At 36.2% G+C, this 21,374-nt stretch overlaps 2 protein-coding genes and 1 pseudogene across 3 annotated transcripts; 2 read left to right on the forward strand and 1 right to left on the reverse strand.

The window, feature by feature from the left end:
* Nucleotides 1-141: 141 nt before the first annotated feature.
* On the forward strand, nucleotides 142-10,729 carry sumv-2. The gene is made up of 7 exons (NM_001269114.5): nucleotides 142-209; nucleotides 1,079-1,856; nucleotides 2,725-3,026; nucleotides 4,264-5,221; nucleotides 6,198-6,719; nucleotides 7,720-8,195; nucleotides 9,442-10,729. Exons 1-7 carry the CDS (start codon nucleotides 151-153, stop codon nucleotides 9,782-9,784), a joined length of 3,438 nt encoding a protein of 1,145 aa, NP_001256043.1. The 5' UTR covers nucleotides 142-150; the 3' UTR covers nucleotides 9,785-10,729.
* Nucleotides 10,730-10,783: 54 nt separating this feature from the next.
* pmt-2 (Phosphoethanolamine N-methyltransferase 2) lies at nucleotides 10,784-17,467 on the forward strand. Its single transcript, NM_071847.7, has 6 exons — nucleotides 10,784-11,078; nucleotides 12,370-12,490; nucleotides 13,568-13,661; nucleotides 13,786-14,408; nucleotides 16,970-17,218; nucleotides 17,276-17,467. The coding sequence occupies exons 1-6, from the start codon at nucleotides 10,972-10,974 to the stop codon at nucleotides 17,393-17,395; spliced, it is 1,314 nt and encodes a 437-aa protein (NP_504248.1). The 5' UTR covers nucleotides 10,784-10,971; the 3' UTR covers nucleotides 17,396-17,467.
* Nucleotides 17,468-17,603: 136 nt separating this feature from the next.
* F54D11.3 lies at nucleotides 17,604-19,349 on the reverse strand (annotated as a pseudogene). The gene is made up of 4 exons: nucleotides 19,082-19,349; nucleotides 18,723-18,853; nucleotides 18,030-18,602; nucleotides 17,604-17,983 (listed from the first exon to the last, which is right to left on the reverse strand). Coding segments are annotated over exons 1-4 (1,352 nt in total).
* Nucleotides 19,350-21,374: the final 2,025 nt, after the last annotated feature.

The following is a 21,374-nucleotide window of genomic DNA, read 5'->3' on the forward strand; positions in this document are numbered from 1 at the left end:
ATAATGTTTGAATTTTGAAAAAATTGATCTTAATTTCAAAGTAATTATTTTTTTCAACAAAGACTTCTGATTTCGCGGCGAGGCCTAGGCAATTAAATAATTAATTTAATTTTTAAAAAAAATTAATTTCTAAATTTTCAGCCAGACACCATGAAACCCGGCAGGAAATCTCTTCCGAAGAAGAATCGAGCATCCAATATCACTGAAAAGTGCGTTTGAATTGGCCAAGGAAAACTTAAAAATCCGAGACAGACGCAGACAGTCGTACAATTTCTCCATGCCGCGCGCAACGGCATTCCTATAAATATTTTTCATTAAAAATACTTGATTTACTTGAAAATAACTGTGTTTTGACTTGAAAACCCCAAAAATTGTCCGAAAATTGAAAATCGCCGGGAAAAATCCGAAAAATTCCAACTGTTAGACAATTTTTGAGCTCATTTTCAGTTGTTCAAAGGCAAATAAAAGTTATTTTCAGAAATATTAAGAGAACTTTCAAATTTCGAGAAAAACGCGCTAATTTCAGCTAAAATCTTGCATTTTGCCCGAATTTTTCTCTATTTCAACCGAAAACATTGAAAAATAGTGCAATTAAACTATTTTTCCACTGAAATTTTCCTCATTTTGTTTTGCAATTTTTAATTGCTTTCGTAATTGAAAAATGGAATATTTAAAATTTTACTTTGAAAAAAACATTTTTCATCAACAAAAAAAATTAAAAATTCACGAAAGCAATTTAAAATTTCAAAGTGAGAAAATTTCAGTGGAAAATAGTTTAATTGCACTAATTTTCAATGTTTTGGGTTAAAAAATGCTCGCATTTCGCTAAAATCTCCAGATTTGACCACTTTTCTGTGCCGCAACAGTCGGAAATTGACTTTTTTTTTTCAAATTTCCATCCTTTATTGCACATTTTTTCAACCTTAATCGCTAAAAATTGCAAAAAAAAAAAAGATGAAAATTCGAAAAAAAGTCAATTTTCGACCTCTGCGACGCGGAAAAGTGGCCAAATTTCGGGATTTAAACCGAAATTGGCCTATTTTTCTCAAAATTCCTCCTTAAATTTCCATTTATTCAGGATGCCAACCACCTCGACAGAAGCTCAATCCTCTTCTTCCAAAAATCAGGATCGTTGCCGCAGTTTTAGTCAAGAGCTTGGAGTCGATGATGAGCCAGAGGAGCAGCAGGCTCCAGTAGCTACTCCGAAACAGACAAAGAAAGCTCAGAAAACTGCGAAAACTACCGAAGAAGTCAAAAGTCCTAGAAAAAGCGCCAGAAAGTCGGAATTGAAGAAGCCAGAGCCAGAAGAAAAAGCCAAGGAGCCCCGAAAATCGGCATCCAAGAGGAAATCGTCGTCTTTGATGAATAAAGATGAGCCGTCGACTTCCACTGAAGCTCCATCTGCCGACGTTCCAGGGACATCAGAAGCTTCGGATGAAGCTTCAGAGATTCAGGAGGCTCCAGAGAATCCAAACAGCGCTCTAGCGATCAAGAAACGATTGATGGGAGGAGGAGAGAGCTCAAAAAGTGCTCCGACGAAAAATCCCCCAAAAGCTCGTAAATCAAATGTAAAAAAGCCGGAAAAAGAAGCAGAAGCCCTTGCTCCGCCAGAGCCTCCAGCTGAGCCACAGGAAGCTGCTGAAACACCTGCTCCAGAACCACTAGTTCCCGAGAAAAAGCCGAAAATCGAAGATGCCCCGACTACTTCATCGCCGAAAAAGTCGACACCAACATCAGCACCGCCGACGCGTGCCTCGGCTCGTGTCTCAAAACCGAATCGACTCTATGCTGACGGATCATTCAACACGGAAATATTGGGGAGAACTAGAATTACGGAACAGAATCCTGTTAAGGAGGTGCGGCAATTGGGCAAAATGCCGTATTACACTATGTTTTCTGACATATTTTGTTGCAAAATTGGTGTCAAAATATGGAAAATCACTTGATTTATCTGAAAATAACTATTTTTCAGCGGAAAAGTTTGAGAAAGTGCTAGAAAATGGCCATTTTTGAGCATTTTCTCAAATTTTTCAGCTGAAATTAATGGGATTTTCAGATAAATCAAGTAATTTTCTCTATTTTGACACTAACTTTTAATGAAAAATGTTGAAAAAAGATTGCAGAATTATCGAAAGTTATTGCCACTAACCACCCGGCACAGTAGAAAATTCCGTACAAAAGTACTATAGAAATGTAGGAAAATCTGAAAATTATATTAATTTCTGTTGAAAATTTCGGCAAAATACCTGAAATAGTGCCAGAAAGTTGCTTTTTGCCGGAAAAGTGGCAAAACACACTTTCAAGCACTATTTGAGGTCTTTTTTTTCGAATTTTTTAAACAGAAATTAGTATAATTTTCAGATCAAACTAACATTTTCCGGGTGGCAATAATTTTCAATAATTCTGCCTGTATTTCGTGTTTTTCTGGCATTTTTTGTTGAAAAATTAGTGTCAAAATATAGAAAATTGCTTGATTTATCTGAAAATAACTATTTTTCAGCGGAAAAATTTGAGAAAGTGCTAGAAAATTCCCTAAAAGTTGACAATTGGCAACTTTCAGGCCGTTTTTCAGCGTTTTCTTAAACTTTTCAGCTAAAAGAATAGTTATTTTCAAACAAATCAAGTAATTTCTACATTTCGGCATTAATTTTTCATGGAAAATGCTGGGGATTCTATAGAAGTTGCACGCACTGTATTTAATTTGAAATAATTTCCTCATTCCAGGCTCAAGCAAAAGAATCCACTCCAGAACTCGCTGATCTCCCCCTTCCGGCCGGTCGAAGAAAGTCGACCGCTGCTCCGAGAGCTCCTCCGGCTCCAAAACCAATTCCAGTCATCAATGGAGTCCTGCGTGGCTACATTCCGTCCGTTAAGGTTCCACTGGCAGAATATGAAGTTGATGGTGAAATTATAAATCTAAATGAAGGTGTCAACGAGACAATGGACACTATTTTGGCCAAAGTTTGTGAGGATGGTGTTGAAAAACACGAGGATATTGATCCAAAAGTGGTGAAAGCTAAAAAGTTGTACGTTTTATTACAGAAAATCTCTTAAAAATCGTCGAAAAATGCTTATTTCATCTAAAAATAATATTTATTTTTTATTGAAAAACTTGAAAAATACCTCAAATAGTGGCGAAAAGTCGTCTTTTTGAGGGTTTTTTCAAGCTTTTCAACAGAAATATTATTTTCAGATCGGACAAGCCTTTTTCGACATTTTAATATTAATTTTTGATTAAAAGAAAAGTATAACTATTATATCGTAATTTTGCAGAGTTTTGGCATCTTAAAGGCGCACGGATTCATTCAGATGGGTCTTGGCGCGAAACAAAATTTTTCACTGCATTTTTCAATGAAATTACTACTTTTTTTGGTTAAAAATTGATTGAAATCAGTTTTCCAAGTACAAATAACCCGTTTCCGTTGAAAAATGTGGGGTTTTTCCGGCCTTGAAACACTAAGCTTCGCTAAAAACTCTATTATTTTCGAACTACTAGAGTTTTTAGCGAAGTTTAGTGTTTTTAAGACCGGAAAACTCCACATTTTTCAACGCAAACGCGTTAATTGTACTTGGAAAATTGATTTAAATCGATTTTCAACAAAAAAAATAAGTAATTTCATTGAAAACTGCAAGAAAAAAATATTTTTTTTGCGCCGAGACCCATTTGAAGAAAAAAAAGAATCCGTGCGCCTTTAAACAGAGACGCCAAAATTCTGCGAAATTTCGATATTGAAATCAGCATTTTTGTACGTTTTTTTTATTACGGGAACACAAAATTCTGAGAATGCGTATTGCGCAACATATTTGACGCGCAAAATATCTCGTAGCGAAAACTACAGTAATCCTTTAATTGAGTACTGTACGTGTTGATTTCTCGATTCTCGAAAATAATTTTTTTTCGAGCTCGTAACTCAACACGTACAGTAGTCATTTAAAGAGTTACTGTAGTTTTCGCTACGAGATATTTTGCGCGTCAAATATGTTGTGCAATACGCATTTTCAGAATTTCGCGTTCCCGGATTTTTTTCTTCAAATGAGTCTGTACGCGAAAAAATTATTTCTCTCGCATTTTTTTAAAAATGAAATTACTTATTTTTTGTTGTTAAAAATCGATTTAAATCAGGGAGTTTTGTGGGGTTTTCCAGAATTAAAAATTTAAAAATTATTCTACTCAATTTCTACCAAAATTCTACGAAATTACGATATTGAAATAAGAATTTTTGTATATTATTACATTTTTAATTATTTCCTTCTTGTTTCCAGAGCGAAAATCGATTACACAAAACGTCTGAAGCTTCAAGTGAAGAAACTGGATATTCAGATGAGGATCAAAATTCCCTCAACCCCAGAAGAGCTCGGAAAACGCAAGCGTCAGGCTCCAAAGACTGACGATTTCTACTGGTCCGCACAGAGCCGTACGAAGCTTAAAGGCTCAAGTAAGGAGCGCGAAGAGACACCAGCGTTCGACGAGGAATCTCCAATTGGCGGCGACGAGAAACGCCAGCAAAAAGCCCGGGAATCGATATCTCATTTATTCGATGCTGAAATGGATGCATCGATCAAAGAAGCCAAGAAGTATTCGGTTTCATTCGATAAATACATCAAGCCAAAGATCACAGGAGCTCTGAAGCATGCGAAGATCAAGCTAATGTCCAGGAAACGTCAATCTGCCGAGCCGGATGATTTCTACTATCATGAGCTGCTGGTCGATCAAGTTAGCCCGTCGAATAGTAATGTGGAGAATGTAGATGTAGATGTAGATATTGAAGAAACTGATGATAAAGTAGATCCAACAGAATTCGAGATTTCCGAAGAAGGGGTCATCGGAATTCGAGATGAAGCCGTTGATATGGCAGAGCAGATTGCTCTCGTCATTCCACGGCCAACGAAGCATGATGGAAGCCCAATGTCGATGGATGAAATACAAATGAGAGCTATGGAACACGTTGAATCCCGCACAAAATGTCTTGATGGATCGTTGGAAATTGTGCTCAATCAACTGGGACATGAAATGGCTCCGCCGACACGTGGAGTTGAGGAGCAGGGATGCCAGTGGCATACTGTCACTAGTGCTAATGCTCAAGCTCTCAAGAATCTATATACTATAGCCAATAATTGTACGGAGGATGCGATCACCTGGACTCATCAGTTTATGATAGAGAATCTAGAAGTGCATATGTTGGCATCGTATCTTAGTATTTTGAAATACGCCAAACGACTTGTAAGTTTAAAGATGAAATTGTGTGAATGGGTATTTTGCTTCAAAAAAATCCAAAATTGCCTCAAATTCGGAAAAAAATTGCGTAAGAGTGAAAAATCCAACTTTAAGAAAATCGATTTTTCAAGTTTTCAAAATCGATTTTTTCAAATTCTCTCCAAAATGAGAACTGTAATTGTTTTCCGATTTTCGGATATTTCGAAAAATTGATTTTTTTTTTCGTTAATTTTCCAAAGTTTTTTATCGATTTTTCTATTTTTTCTTGAAAAAATCGAAATAAATTCCCTTTTTCGATTTTCAATTTGCCGATTTTTGTAAAAATCGAAAAAGTGTTTGACTTTCCGATTTTTTGAAAAAAAAAAACGTTTCGGTTTATCCAAAAATATCATAAAATTTTGCCCATTTTTCTTATTTTTTATTAGAAAAAAAAATGTTTTTTTGATCAACATAAACAATTTTTAAAAGAAAAAATTTCGATTTTTCGAAAAAAAAATTGAAATTCCAAAAATTCTTTAAAAAAATAGTCTCAAATTCATAAAAAAAAATCAAAAAAGAAAAAGGAAAAATATCGCGAAAAAAGAAATAAAAATCCAACCCAACTTTTAAAAACTCGATTTCTCCAATTTTGGCCAAATTTCAATTCCCTCCAAAATGAAAAGTCCATAACCAATCAGCGATTCGCACCGCCCACTTCCAAACCAATCAGACGGGATGGGAGGAGCTCGAAGTCGCTGATTGGTTCGAGAGTGGGCGGTGCGAATCGCTGATTGGTCTCAGTTCTTATTTTGGAGGGAATTAAAATTTAGTCAAAATTGAAGAAATCGCGTAGCTCAGAGTCAGAATATCTCATTCTTTTGCAATTAGTTTCCGTTTCACTTTGTAGTTGTTCTGAATTTGATAAAATTTTGATTTTTTTTTCGAAGCAAGCTACTCCTTCTTCAAATACTAACATCTTATAAAAATCAACGAAATATTCCAGAATTCGTCTCGTTTTGGCTATGTGATCAGCAGCACGGATCAATTGGATCCTGAATGGACCCAAGTCACATCTCTTCTGAAATCATTCGTCTACAAACGACACACCGAACCAGGCACTGAAGTACTCAACAATACAATCCCATATCATCGAATGACGGACACGGTTTTTCTGCTTGTCCCCCCGACGTTGACGTTCGGGGACCATCAGCGAGCACCACCACGTCATCACGCACGTATCTTCCGTTGGCTCCAATCGATTGGTCATCAAGACTCTGAGTTTATCTCATTCGATGAGGACATTGATGCGACATGTTCAGTGGCAGAGTACTTGTCTGATGTGATTGTTGAGAGGATTTGCGATAAAGTTCGACAAAAGAACAAGTATCGACCGAACTGTAATGTTGTGCTCGTCGGTTATGGTGCAAGTACTTATCTGATTCATCGGGCGGCGAATCTTGTTGAAGGAATCTCTGCGATTATCTCCATTGGTTTTCCAGTTATGACGTCACTTGGAAGACGAGGAGTTCGTTTTTTGTCTCATGGAATAGCTTGGAAAATACTTGAAATTTTCTGAAAAAAAAAATAGAAAATTTTTTAGTTTTTCCCGATTTTTCGAGAAAAAAAATCGATTTTTTCCAAAAATTTTCTAAAATTTTGCATAAAAAAATTTAAATAAAATTTCGAAGATGCTGATTGGTTAGAAATCTTTTAAAGTGAAAAATACGGTTTTTTTTCATCAACATAGACAGTTTTGATAGAAAAATTTTTCGAATTTTTTTCGAAAGATGTTTTTCTTTTAAGTCTCAAATTCAGTAATATCAAAAATGAAAAATGAAAAATCCAACTTTTAAAAACTCGATTTTTCAAGTTTAACTAAACTTAAATTCCCTCCAAAATTAGAACTGCAAGACCAATCAGGCGGAGTGGGCGGAGCTCGAAGATGCTGATTGGTTAGAAAATGGCGATTCAAAACAGGAAAATTCTTCATCCAAAATTGAAAAAATCAATTTTTTGAAGTTGTTTTTTTTTTCATTTTTCTTTTATGATAAATCTGAATTTGAGGCTATTTTTAAAATAGTTGATGAAAAACAATTTTTTTAAGCGAAAAATGGGCCAAATTAAACGAAATTTCTGGAAAAAACGAAAACTTTTTCGATTTTGTTCTATTTTTTACAGAAAAAGTCGAACAATCGATAGAAATATTTGGAAAATTAACAAAATTCAACTTTTCATCTTTTTTTTTGTATATTTTGATGAGAAAAAACATGAGAAAACATTTAAACCAAAAATTTGGCCTATTTCTACGAAAAATCCAATTTTTATCGAAATATCGGAAAATCAAACAAAAATTATTTTCCAAAAAAGCTCACTTGAAGCCACACCAACCGGGAATTTGATTTTTCGATGTTTCAAAAAAAAAATCGATTTTTCGTAGAAATAACCATAATTATTTGATAGGTCTCTATGCAGATTTAAAAGAAAACAAAAATCAAATTAAAAAATTAATTCCCCTCAAATTTCAGACTGCCGACGACGAGATTCTTCTCACCTACTGCCCGACACTCTTCATCGTCGGTGCCGAAGGTCGTCGTTTCAACAATGAAGCAATTACTGAACTCCGAACTTCAATGATCTCTCCATCTGGACTTGTAGTCGTTGGTCACTCGAATGATATGATTCTCGTTCCAACATCAATGCTTCTTCGTCTTGGAATCAGTCAGACTGTTGTATTTCGAATGGTTTTGGAGAAAATTCTCGATTTTCTCAATCTCGAGCCGGTTCGCCAACAAGAATTTGCGGATTTGGTGCCAATCGAGCTGAATAACGTCTTTGATTTGGATTCTGCTCTTTTGAAAAGTGATAAAGCCCTGTCAGGCCTTGCATTTGCCAGTAGCACACATTCAGCTTCATCCTCGGCTGCTCCATCGCCAGTTGGAGCATCCGGAAGAAGAGCAACCGTGACTGGAGCCGGTAGTGAGGATATTGCGAAGAGAAGAAAGTGCGTAAAGTGCTGAAATCCAAACAAAAATTAAGATTTGCAAAAAATAAAAAAAAATTGATTCTTGACCGAGAAAAAGTGAAAAATCTGTTTGTTTTTTAGTCTAAAAAACCGAAAAATCAATTTTTGGTGCCAAAAAAATGAAGAAAAAAACAAAAAAAATAAAACGAAATTTTTCAAAAGTTTGAATGATTTTTTTGAAAAAATTTGATTTTTTAACCAAAATTACACTCTTTTTATAATTTAAATTGTGATTTTTTAGAAAAATGTAAAATTTTAACATTTATGAATTTGTTTGCTTTTTTGTGGTGTTTGTCGAAAAAAAAAGGTAAAAATACATTTTTTTTTTGCCAAAAACGCTTTTTCGAAATCTGGAAAAAGTCGATTATAACCGATTTTCCGAATTTTTTTAAAAATAAAATTTGGTGAAAATACGCATGAATTCATGAAATTTCGATGTAAGATGGGAAAAATTTGAGAAAAATTCACGGAATCGAAATTTCTGAAAATTAAATTTCCGTGGAGTGTCGGAATTTTCCGTTTTTTTTCGGGAAAAAAGAACAAAAAATCTCTGAAAATTGAAATCTACGAGAATCAAATTTCCTGGAATTTCAAATTCCGCAGATTTCAACTACGTGAAGTTTTTAGCTCGAAACTCGACTTTTTAAAAATCACGAAAATGAATGTGCGCCTTTAATTATTACTATAATTTCAAATTTTTATTGCTTCGGAATTTTCAACGTTTTTTCATAGTTTTTCTTTAAAAAATAAGATTATTTATTTAAAAAATTTAATAAATCATGAGTAAAATATGAAAAATTGATGGAAATTCCGCTCATTTCAAAATTACAGTACTCCTTAAAGGCACACACCATTTTGGATTCAACAAATGTTTTTTTTTCGTGTCGAAACCGAGAACTGTATTTTTAGTTTTGGATATTCCACATAAATTATAAAAATTTTCAATTAATTTTAGTTTTTCTATTAAAAAACGTTTCGATTTTTCTTTTAAAAATTAAAAAATATTGAAAATATAACTTAAACAAAAATAGATTTAAAAAATTTAATTTAAAAAATAATTCTAAAATTTTATGTTTTTTTTTTGGCTTTTCAAAAATCGAAAAATGTTAGTTTTTCGATTTTAACAGAAAAAAAACAAAAATTTAAAAATTTTTGCGACTGGATAATATCTGTTTCCAGAACCCGAAAAACTAAAATAAGAAAAATTGCAAATTTCAAATTTCAGAGAATCCATCATATTATCGCAACAAATAGCTGCTCCTTCCATCTCTGGTCCTCCTCCACCTGCACCATCTCCGAGAACTGAAGATCGTTTCCTGGCATTCCAAAATCTCGTTGCTTCAACTATCACAACTGGAGATGATATGCCCAGAAGAGCATCTATGGGAGCCAGTCCAAGAGTCATTGAACGTGGAGATTTCCGTGATCATCGTCCACCACCGCCGCCGCCGCTGCCGATTCTCCAGAATCCAGTAGCTACTCCAATGTCACAGCAGCCGCCACTACCGTCCCCAGCACCACCACCACCAAGAGGCCCAGTGGATCCTGCCTCGATTTCGTTGATTTAATTTGAATTAAAATATGTTCATTTTCCCACACAGCCACATTAATTGAAATCTCTTATTACGGGGACGCGAAATTCTGACAACATATTTGACGCGCAAAATATCTCGTAGCGAAAACTACAGTAATCCTTTAAATGACTACTGTAGCTCTGGTACCAAGGGTGTCGTATTTCAATTTATCAATGTTTTTGAAAGAAAATTGAAAAATTTTCGCATTTTTAAAAACTGAAAACCAAAATTTTTGATTTTTTGATTTTCCAAAAATTCGAAAAAAAAGTTCTGAAAATAACTATAAAATATGATTTTTATAAAAACTCATTTTGTTTATATTGATGAGAAAAAACATAAATATGGTTTCTAAAAATAAGAAAAATGACCAAAATTTTTAGCTAATTAAAAAAATCGATTTCTTTTTTTTTTTTTTGAAATATCGGAAAATCAAAGAATCAAAAAATTTCGATTTTTTTCGAAAAATTAGCCTAAAATTTTGGTAATTTTTCATCTTTTTAGAAGACATATTTATGTTTTTTTCTCTCATCAATATAAACAAAAAGAGTTTAAAAAAAAATCATATTTTATAGTTATTTTCTGAACTTTTTATTCGAATTTTTGGAAAATCAAAAAATCGAAAATTTTGGTTTTTCAGTTTTAAAAATGGCGAAAAATTTTTAATTTTCCCTCAAAATCATCGAAAAATCGAACAACGACACCCTTGACATCAGAGCTACAGTAGTCATTTAAAGAATTCTGTAGTTTTCGCGACCAAATATTTTGCTCGTCAAATATGCTGCACAATACGCATTTTCTCAGAAATTTTGCTGCTCCCCTGTTGTTGTATGTTTTGCCACCAACCTCCTAATTTTCATACCTTGTTTCATATTTATATATTTTTTAAACATGTCCTTAAAACCCCGACAAAATTAGCGAATGAAATTAAGCGATTAGAAAAGTGATCGATCAAAACTTCCATTTTTTGTTAGTTCATTTTCCCATAATTTGCAGACGCTAGCTACACCGCGTGGTTGACGAAGATGTCCTGTAAGAGATAAGAGATAGATGGGTAGATACACTCGACGAATTGATAAAATCTGAGAGAAGGGCGGTACCTAGATACAGACAGTACTTTTCTCTCGACTTTCCATCATTCTCACTATTGTCCTCTGCTGCTGCTGGTCGGCTCTGAAAGAAGAATGTCATCTCTATCCATTCCACGTCAATCTTTGTATTATGTGAATAAGGTGACCGAGGGACGATCGGTGTCCAATGTTCAAGTTGTGTCACCGTGTCAGAAGCAGGGGTAAGATGTGTTGATTGGCGCGCGTTTGCAACATTGAGCTGATTTTTCGCACGTGGTGCCAGGTTGTCCCATTACGGTTTGATCTACAAAAAATGCGGGAATGTTTCGCCAAAAAAAAAAAGTGACGTCGACACGTTCTTAACCATGTGAAATCAGTTGAGAACTCTGCCGCATTTTTTGTAGATCTACTTAGATCAAGCCGAAATGAGACACCACGTGTTTTCGGTCGGTAGAGCACATATTATGCCGACGTTTTTTTTCGAATTTTTCATGGGTCTTGCCGCGAAATCGTTTTTTTACAGAGAAATACCGCCAAAAATACGGTACCCGGTCTCGACGCGAAAGTTTTTTTTTTGCCAAATGCAGTGCGCCTTTAAAAAGTACTGTAATTCCAAACTCTCGTTGTTGCACAATTTTTATAGATTTTGCATAGTTTTACTGGCGATTTGTTAAAAGGTTTTAAAAATAGTTTTTCAATAAATAAATACACTTTTTTTTGAAAAAAAATCGATAAAAGTTTCATAAAAACCGCATTAAAAATACTATTTATGATCTCGAATTTTTTTTCTGTGGATTTTTTTGATAAAATTATATTTATTTATTAAATAGCTGAAAAAAACAACAAAAACACATAAATTTTCGAAAAATCGTGAGAAAAACCATGAAAAATCAAAGAATGTATTCTTAATTAAGGTTATTTAATTAACGAAAGTTCGAATCTACAGTACTCTCTTTAAAGGCCCACACCTTTTCACATATAGCCAAAAATTGTCGTGTCGAGACCGCGTACCGTATTTTTTGCGCAAAAATCTCAAAATTTCGCGTCTAGATAATATATAAAGAAAAAAAACTAATCAAGTCCAGTTCGAAAAAAAAACATGGAAAACATAGAAAGTTTAATGCCAAATTATTTAAAATTTTATAAATTTCTAGAAAAATAGAGTTAGAATTCCTAGGTAACGTAAATGCGCCCCACCGCACTGCATGAACTCTTTGTAGATTATATAATAACAAGCCTTTCAGAAATTTTTCGAATTAAAAAAAGTATTTTCAAAAAGTGGTAGTTACACAGTTTTTGCCACTTTTTTGGAAGTTGTAGATCAAAAACGAATTTTGTTTGTTGAACTTGAATTTTATTGCCTGCTAATATTTATTCATAGGTTCGAACATTCTACAGTAATATAGTTTTCTTAAAAAGTGGCAAAAACTCAGTAATTGCCACTTTTTGAAACAAAATAAATACTTTTGATAATTCACATTCACCTTCAATATTTAAATTTTCCCATTCCAGACAAACCTACGTGACCGCCTTCACACCGCTCACCTCCAACGTCCAAGTCCACACTTCGCTCGAGCAATTGAGCACTATTCGCAACGCCGATGTGCTCATTTTCAACAATGCTCTTTCACAGGTAGCATCTTTTGATCTCTTATCATATCTTATTCGTAAATCACGCCATTTGGGGCTTAAAGATATGAATAGATGTATCCAAAATCTACAGAAAAAGATAGATACAAAGTTCATTTCTTCACTTGCTTTTTTCATTTTTTTTTTCACCTCAAATCACCCCATCTCTACTATCATATCATCAACACAAGGTAGTTAAAACAGATACAATTGGTTAATGTTTTTTTTTCCTCTTGTTATCGCTATCATAAAGTGTTTGATAAGCCGTGAAAGGGGCAAGTGGTCAAAACTTGGAAATTAACAAGAAAATGATGGGAGGAAAAATAAGGCGAGTCAGGGGCGCCTATCGGAGGCGATTTTCGGGCTAAAAATCATATTATGGGAACGCAGAAAAATTCCCTTTGGTAACGTTGTGAAAACGAGCTCCACGGTCAATTTAAATCAATTTAAGCTGGTCCCGAATAATGGGTCTCGTTAGGTTTTATGTTTCCATAGTTTTTATCAATTTTCATTTTGAAACGATGCTTCCCAGCTCCATCTGAGCCTACGCCTATGCTTAAGCCTAAGCCTCAGCATTAGCCTAAGCCTAAGCCTATGCCTTAGCCTAATCCTAAGCCTAAACCTGATCCTATGCCTAAGCCTTCGCTTAAGCCTACACCTAAGCCTATCCTAAGCCTAACCTTAGCCTAAGTGTCCGCCCAAGCCTAAACCTAAGCCCAATCCCAAGTCTAGGACTTAGACTAGGCCTAAGCCTACGCCTAAGACTAAACGTAAGCTTAAGCCTAAACCTACGCCTATGCCAAGCCTAATCCTGAGCTTAAGCCTAAACCTAAGCCTAAGCCTAAAGTGCATTTAATGTTGAAAAGTGAATGTCGTTTTTATTGGAAAATGTTCCCATCAATTTCGGCTCAAAAACGACCAGAAACATTTCAACAAGATGAAATTTTCTTTGATTTTTAAAAAACCTAACGAGACCCTCGGTTTGGGGGCGGACCGTATTAAATTAGCCGTGGAGCGCGTTTCCATGTCGATATTACAAGAGATTGATAAACCATATACAACTGATATAACACATTTCCAGATTATTACCAACGCCGATCTCTTGACCGATTTCTTGAAGAACGCCACAAACGCCACCGCCATCGGTGGAACCGTTATCATCCGTGAGGATCTAAGTAAGTACATAATTAGGCAAGGTTCCGTAGGTACACGTACTGTTTCATATACCCGATATTATGACGGTAGTACAAATTTTCCATGGCTTAAACACACATTTTCGAAAAAAAGCATCATTTTCAGAGGACTGCTCCGACAAACGTCAAGTAGCTCGTCTCACCGACTACTTCGATGTCTTCAGAACCACGGATTCTGATGGAAACAACACTGGACTCGATCTCTACACAGTTGATCAGGTTGAACACTCGAACTACGTCGAGCAAAACTTCCTCGACTTCATCTTCGTGTTCCGCAAGAAAGTGTTCGCCCCAACCACTGATGCCACCATCACCTTCCGCGACTTCCTCGATAAAACCCAATACACAAATACTGGAATTGACGCCTACGAGTGGATGTTCGGTGTGAACTTCATCTCCCCAGGAGGTTACGATGAGAATCTGAAGATTATCAAAAGATTCGGAGACTTTAAGCCAGGACAGACAATGCTGGATATTGGAGTCGGAATCGGTGGTGGAGCTAGACAGGTTGCCGATGAGTTTGGAGTTCATGTTCATGGAATTGATTTGTCTTCAAATATGTTGGCAATCGCTTTGGAACGACTTCACGAGGAAAAGGATTCACGTGTCAAGTACTCGATTACTGATGCATTGGTCTATCAATTCGAGGATAATTCATTCGATTACGTGTTCTCGAGAGATTGTATTCAACACATTCCAGACACCGAGAAGCTTTTCTCAAGAATCTATGTAAGTTCAGAGTTTTAAACTGGAAAACAATTTTTCGATCGATTTCAAATTACGGTAGATGAAAACTGAGATGTCATCTCTTTTTGACTGTAAATCGAGGGTGGGCGGCAAACGATTTTCCGGCAAATTGCCAAATTGCCGGAATTTAAATTTCCGGCAAATCGGCAAATTGCCGGAATTGAAAATTTCGACAAATCGGCAAATTGCCGGAATTGAACATTTCCGGCAAATCGGCAAACCGGCAAGTTGCCAGCCGAATTTGCCGAAAATTTTCCGCAAATAGTGAGTTTTTACGTTTTTTTTTTTTGGAAATTCCACAATTTCAATTTTAATCGGCAAAATTGTACGCACCCTATGAATGTTCCTACATCTATTTTGAAAATCAAGAAAATTACATATATGAAAATATCTAGAAAAACCGGGAAAAAATTTCAAAAAAGGCACAGTTTTAAGTGTTTCCGTCTTATGAAAAACCCCACGAAAAACTTTCGGCAAATTTATATCCGGCAAATTTGCAAATTGTCGAAAATGAAAATTTCACAGGCAAAGCGGAAAGTGCCCAAAACGGTCCGTTCACGGACCGGGAACGGCTCAAATTTAAGAACAGTTCACGGTTCGATTCCCGACCGTCAACGGACCGTAATTGAACCGTAAGGAGACTAAAAAATGGGAAAATTTTTTCACCCTCCAGCTGCCCCTTTTTCTTTCCCAATGCTCCACCGAGCTCCGGTCTTGCTCCAGACCGTCTTCCGGTGATCCTTCGTTGTAGCAATTCTATCTGCCTCAGCCGGGGTTGAACTTGTCCACTGCCTGTCGATTGATTACGCGCCCATCTCCTTACCGTTTGGCCGTTCGCGCACGCGAGGATAATCAATAGACTTCGCATAAATAGCGATCAGCTCGCGCTCGCGCATTTTCTTCTGGTTTTCACGTCTTACACCAACTTTTTCGATTGTATTTTCAGTAGTTTCTGATTCTCCATCTTGCCGTTGGGCTTATATGAAAGCGAACGATAACAATTGACAGTTTCGTGTAGTTTAGAACTTATTTCGCATATTTCTCAACATCTACCTATACGTGCTCCATCTACTTGTAATACAGAAATGGTACTTACCATATTTCCTCTATTAGTCTTGCATGCAAGACTAATTTTCGATTGGACCGTAGGGTTGCAAGACTAATAGAGGAAATAAGGTATATGCGTTCTACTTGAATGATACCTTAATTTCTTAAAATACACACGGAACAGAAACGATATCAGGAATGATTCCAGAATGTATTGTTAGTAAAATATTTTATGATATTTCAAAAAATGCTCCTGTTGCTCAGCTGAAGAAGACCAGCAGAGAGAGTGAACGTTGCGTATACACAGTATCTACCCAATTGTGGCATTTCATTTTTTTTTATTGATATGTTTATAGGATTACATTAATATAACCTCTTTTACACACAATGTCATGCTTAATAGCCTCAGTTAGATCGCATGCGATTACGGGCCGCGTACGGACCAGTTGGGCGGATGATAGACAAAATGGTTGCCCAGAGGAATTTTTTTTTCATGAAAATTGAGTTTTTTGAAGTACCTACAATGCTATTTGGTTCATTGTAGCCATTTGGCTAGATTTTTGCCTGATTCAAGGTTTAGTTTTAAAAAGTGCAGTTTTGCCGACCGGGACGGTTAATTTACGGACCATCTACAAACCGAACTACGGATGATCACCAAAACGGAGGATAATACGAAAAAATATTTTCATGAAAATGGAGTTTTTGAAGTGCCTACACTCTCCTTTGGCTAATTTGAGCACTTTTTCCGTGCTAGAACCTGAAATTTTCAAAAACAAAAATTTGGTGCCCGGGACGGTTCATTTGTGAGCCGTAGTTGGGGTCTACGGGGCGGCGACGGACCGTCTACGGACCGGAAACGGCCCAACTACGGCTCAAGAGCCATCTCGGTCGGTAAATGTGGTTTTTGCTCTAAATAATGCATTTAACGACGTAAAAATGCTTGAATTAGCCAACTGGTATCATAGGTATTAAAAAAATTCGTTTTCTTAAAATCCATTTTTTCCTCTTAATGGCCATTTTTTACATTCCCCGTTGTTTGCCCGTAATTGGTCCGTCCCGCTTTTCATATCCGTAGTTCGCCCGTTAATGGTCCGTTCCCGGTCCAAGATCCGTAAACGGACCGTACCCGCTTTGCCTGTGTTTCCGGCAAATCGGCAAACCGGCAAACTGGCGAAATTGAAAATTTCCAGCAAATCGGCAAACCAGCAAATTGCCGATTTGCCGAACGGCAATTATAGAAATTCAAAAAAAAAAGTTTTACCAGTTAACAACAATAAAATACCTACTTGTCTTCAGATTTATCAAAAATGTAGATTTTTGATGAGAAAAAGAAAATAGAAAATATCTCTTGAAAATTGAGAACTAACAGAAAAACATTGAAAATTCGATTTTTTTTTTCAAAAAATGATGTTTCGCTTTTTTGGTGTTCAACAAAGTGAGAAAAACTTAAATCCAAATAAGTTTCTACATAATTCGTTATAAACGTTTAATTTCAGAAAGCACTGAAACCAGGAGGCAAGGTGCTCATCACAATGTATGGAAAGGGTTACGGAGAGCAAAGTGACAAGTTCAAGACCTATGTTGCTCAGAGAGCATATTTCTTGAAAAACTTGAAGGAGATCGCTGATATCGCCAACAAGACAGGTTTTGTCAATGTTCAGACTGAGAATATGACCCCAAGATTCAAGGAGATCCTTCTTGAAGAACGTGGTCATTTGGAGCAGAATGAGGCAGAGTTCATGTCGGTTAGTGATTGATTAATTTGATTAATTGATTATTTATATTAAAATTCTTGTTTTCAGAAGTTTACCCAACGCGAAAGAGATTCCCTCATCTCTGGATGGACCGACAAGCTCGGATACATCGAGAAGGACAACCACAACTGGAACTTCTTCCTTGCCCAAAAACCATTCCCAAAATAATTTCAATTTGTTCATAGTTCTTTTACAGTATTTTTGGTTGTTTAGACCGTTATTTAATGAAATTATTTTCTCAAACTTTTCGAACTTCCAGAGTTGAATCAAGGTGAGATGAGAAGGAAAATGTATGTGAAGACAATAATTGAAATTACCTTTATAGTGCTAAAATTACCAAATATTATACCAAAGCTTTTCTATAAACATGCAGTAAAGAGAAGAGTATAGAGTGCCTTTTTACTTAAAATGTAATGAGCGAAGATATTGATTATTTTACATACATTTAGATTGAAATTAATAATATGATCTTTAAGCTTCTTATTCACAATCCACGAGTGCTTTGTGATCCATGAGCTCCTCATGACCACCCGGTTTCTCGTGTTCCACATTATCTTGATCCAGCTCAACGTGCTCTTTTTCTACATCAACATCTGTTTCATAGATTATTTGAAGAAGTCGATTCTCATTCACCCCGGCCATTTCCCGAACCAAATTGTCAAATGCTTGCTCGATGCAAATCACTCCAAACTGTTTTTGTGCAAACTGCAAAATAGTCTCCATTTGATGTGAACCACAAACGATTCCAGAAGCAGTCTGAAAGTTTAGTATTACAATGTGAAATTATCAAAGAACCACTAACCGCAACTTCTTTCTCTAGAGGACGGCTTTTTCTCGTCATTGGTTGCCCAGTCACTTCCACAGCTGCTGATATGGATGGTCTCGATCCGTCTGCACCAGTGAGTTCATTGACAGCTGCTCTCTTCTCAGCTTGTACACGCGGACGTTGACGGCGGTGGAGGTCGACCAGCTTTCATTCGGCTCAGATACACGCTATGTTCGCGATGAACAATCCTCGCTGTCTCATCGGCATGGTTGTATTTTAACAAATAGTAAACGACCATTCGGATGTCTGGTGGCAGTATATCAAACCACGCATCTGTCATCAGTTGCACAGTTTGATGAAGTGGATCTGGATGTGCTCCTGGTTTTACGTACTGATACATGATCAAGCCATGTCCATATTGGTGACCATTTCGTAGCACGTAAACGACTTTTTTGTTATGCCGTCTACAGCGGGCCAAAGTAGCAGTGTTCTCGTACAATGTAAAACCATTGTGATCCAAAGCTAGCTTCGCCTTGGATACTTGAAGATGATTGTTTTGATCGAATCGAAGCCGAGTCTCTTCTGACATCCGCACATCCTTTGTTGCCGCTGCAATAATTGGAATTTTGTGGGGAATTTCTTAACACGTTCAATTAAATAAAATGAAGAACGTTAAAGAACATTTTAGAATCGAATAACTAATGAACAAACAGTAAGCATAAAACATACCAGTGTCTTCCCATAGAGCAAGCCTATCGGTGTCAAGAATTTTGTAGGTCTTTCGATCTCCGTGCACAAAAAAGACAAATCCTCCTGTTCCAGAGATTGATGGTTTGTAGTTGATGCATTCAATCTGCTCGCTGAAAACGATGATATTAAATTTGGCTGTCTAAAAGTTAGCTAACATCATGTAGTAAAAACGCCTAGAACTGATATTTAAAAAATTTGTATGTTTGCCTAAGTTCGATTAACATTTTGATCAAAATTCACACATTTTCTGCTAATTCAAACACTTCTTTTTATTTACTTATAGTGTATGAATACCTTTCTAAATGGATCAATTAAAAAGCTTAGCATTCATCACTTACATCAATTCAACCTCATCCGGGTTTGTGAGAAGAGCCACAATCCGGTCCCTTTTCAGCAGTTCAGACAAGCGACTGTTCACCACAGTTGCATACGATTCACCGCCTGGGGTTTCACCCACTTCGTCTTCGAATAGCATGTTGGTTCTCTGATTTGAAGTGAAGGTTCTGGTTGCTACTGGCTTAACTTGTAAAACTCTTTGAGCTCTGGAGCATGGACGGGCCAGTGCCTATTCAACGACAGCATCCAGTTGCACTTGTGACCGGCATGCACGTCCTCTTCGCTAGCTGAACCTGTTGAAAAAAATTAATTTTTGTTGTTACATTAAGAGTCTAATTACGGGTTCCTTTCAGAAGTAAAATACGGATAAAAGGTAAACGGCCTCGAATGAGCTCTCTCGCCGCCTTATAGCGCGATGAGAAACGCAAAGAAGGCAGGGAAATTAGAAAACGCCCGCTGCCGCCGTCGGTCAAAATCACTCTCCTCCGCGTTTGATCTACCTGTAGAAAATGCTTTAGGCGTACGATGAGTGGAAGCAAATCGCTGGGGTTTTTGTAAGTAGATGAAAGAGCAGAACAGTAGAGTAAATAAATTATGTTTCAATAATTTCCGAAATTGAAGAAAAAACACCGAATATAAAATCAACATGTTTACCTGACCAATTTCGACATTTCATTTACACGTCTTCGCTCTATTAATCCCATTTGTGTTCCAATCCTCTTCTTTTCGGAACGCTAGACACAATGTTCGAAGCTTGTACTTTCTGAAATTAGAATTCATTTCATTTTCCCCTTGAATTCCCAAACCCTCATCAAAAATGCAAACTATTTCCCTATTTTGTTCCCTCGAGGCACCAAAGCGCACACGTCCTTTTTGTTTTTGTCCGTTTTTTTTTTTCGTGGTGTTCCCTTCTTCCTTATTTCCTCTCATCCCATTTTTCATGTATTTTCAGCTATTTTAGGATTTTGCCGTTTTGATGTTTATAAAGCTTTAAAATTTTTTAAATTCACATTTTAAATAATTATTCAGAATACTAGAAAATTTAGACACGCGTGCATTTTTGAAATTTTGCTCCAACTTAGAGTTCGAAGTTCGAACAACCACTAAAACTCATGCTTTCTTGTTTGCAAAATGTTTTCTTTCAGTGAATATAAATAATTGAATAGAAACAAAAACTTCAATAAAATCATTAAAAATCTTTTGAAAAAAATTCTGAAAACAAACTATCACGTTTGCAGTACATCCTTTAATAATTTAATGAAATCCGATATCGTTGAAACACGCCTATTCGGGTCTATTAAGCCTACCTTAGGCCTGCCTTGTTAAACATATATGTTTCTTTCATTTCGGAGGGCCTGTGATGTTGCGACTTACCAAGTTGGTACGCGGGTAGGTTTCAAGCTACGCCTACTAGAAATTTTGAATGCGAACATAGAAGAATTAGATAAACAGTTTTGTGCAGATTTACAACAAAAATCGATTCCGACGATTGCTAAAATTGCCGGAAATTGTGGCAATTTCAAATCTTAACTATATTTTGAAAGAATAAAAGATCAAAAGCTTCAATTTTTCTACGCGTCAAAATATTCCGAAATTATTAAACAAGTATTTATGGCAATTGCCGGGAACCAATGATTTTTCAAAAGTAAAACATGTTTAAGTTGCAATATGTTGTCTTTTTATGGAAAAATTATTTTAAACCATTGTTAGATACCATAAGAGAGACCCCTCTGTATATATTATAATGCTTGAAAGAGGAATGTTGGAAAGTTCCGGTCGGCTAGTAAGCTGTCGGCAGAAACCTTTGATATTCAAATGTGACCTTATACAGAACCGTTCTCCAACTTTTATTTCCTCTCTCCCGCACGCGCCTTTTCCGTATTTCTTCTCATTTTCGCGCGGTGGGTAGACGTTTTACAACTAATTCCTAATTCCCCCCCCCCCCCCCCCCCGTCCCGCTCACCTTTCCATCACTCTAACCAATTCTCCGTTCTTTTTCATCATCTTCATCATTATCTCCTCCCCAGCATCCTTTATTTTACTTTTTGTTTTGATTCTGTTTGGGTTCATTTTCATGTTTTTGTTGTTGTGCCGTTTGGGGACGGAAGCGGGGGTTGGATTGGAGGAGGTGATGTCAATTAGCGGAATTTTATTTGAATTTGCGGAAATTTAGGATTCCCGGAAATTAAGAGTTCAAGTAAATTTTTAATTGTCATGGGAATCGTCTTGAACGTATAAAAACATATCTCCGTGTTCAGTTTTTCGCTGATTTTAACAAATTTCAAATGGGTACAA

This window comes from Caenorhabditis elegans, chromosome V, assembly GCF_000002985.6.
Source record: "Caenorhabditis elegans chromosome V".
Taxonomy (NCBI): Eukaryota; Metazoa; Nematoda; class Chromadorea; order Rhabditida; family Rhabditidae; genus Caenorhabditis; species Caenorhabditis elegans.

Excerpts from the sequence above, each read along its gene's own strand:
- sumv-2 (NM_001269114.5), top strand. The coding sequence starts at position 151 with ATGAAACCCGGCAGGAAATCTCTTCCGAAGAAGAATCGAGCATCCAAT. Across the intron at positions 1,857-2,724 it reads AACAGAATCCTGTTAAGGAG|GCTCAAGCAAAAGAATCCAC; the intron begins GTGCGGCAATTG and ends TCCTCATTCCAG. Across the intron at positions 5,222-6,197 it reads TGAAATACGCCAAACGACTT|AATTCGTCTCGTTTTGGCTA; the intron begins GTAAGTTTAAAG and ends GAAATATTCCAG.
- pmt-2 (NM_071847.7), top strand. The coding sequence starts at position 10,972 with ATGTCATCTCTATCCATTCCACGTCAATCTTTGTATTATGTGAATAAG. Across the intron at positions 13,662-13,785 it reads TATCATCCGTGAGGATCTAA|AGGACTGCTCCGACAAACGT; the intron begins GTAAGTACATAA and ends CATCATTTTCAG. Across the intron at positions 14,409-16,969 it reads AGCTTTTCTCAAGAATCTAT|AAAGCACTGAAACCAGGAGG; the intron begins GTAAGTTCAGAG and ends GTTTAATTTCAG.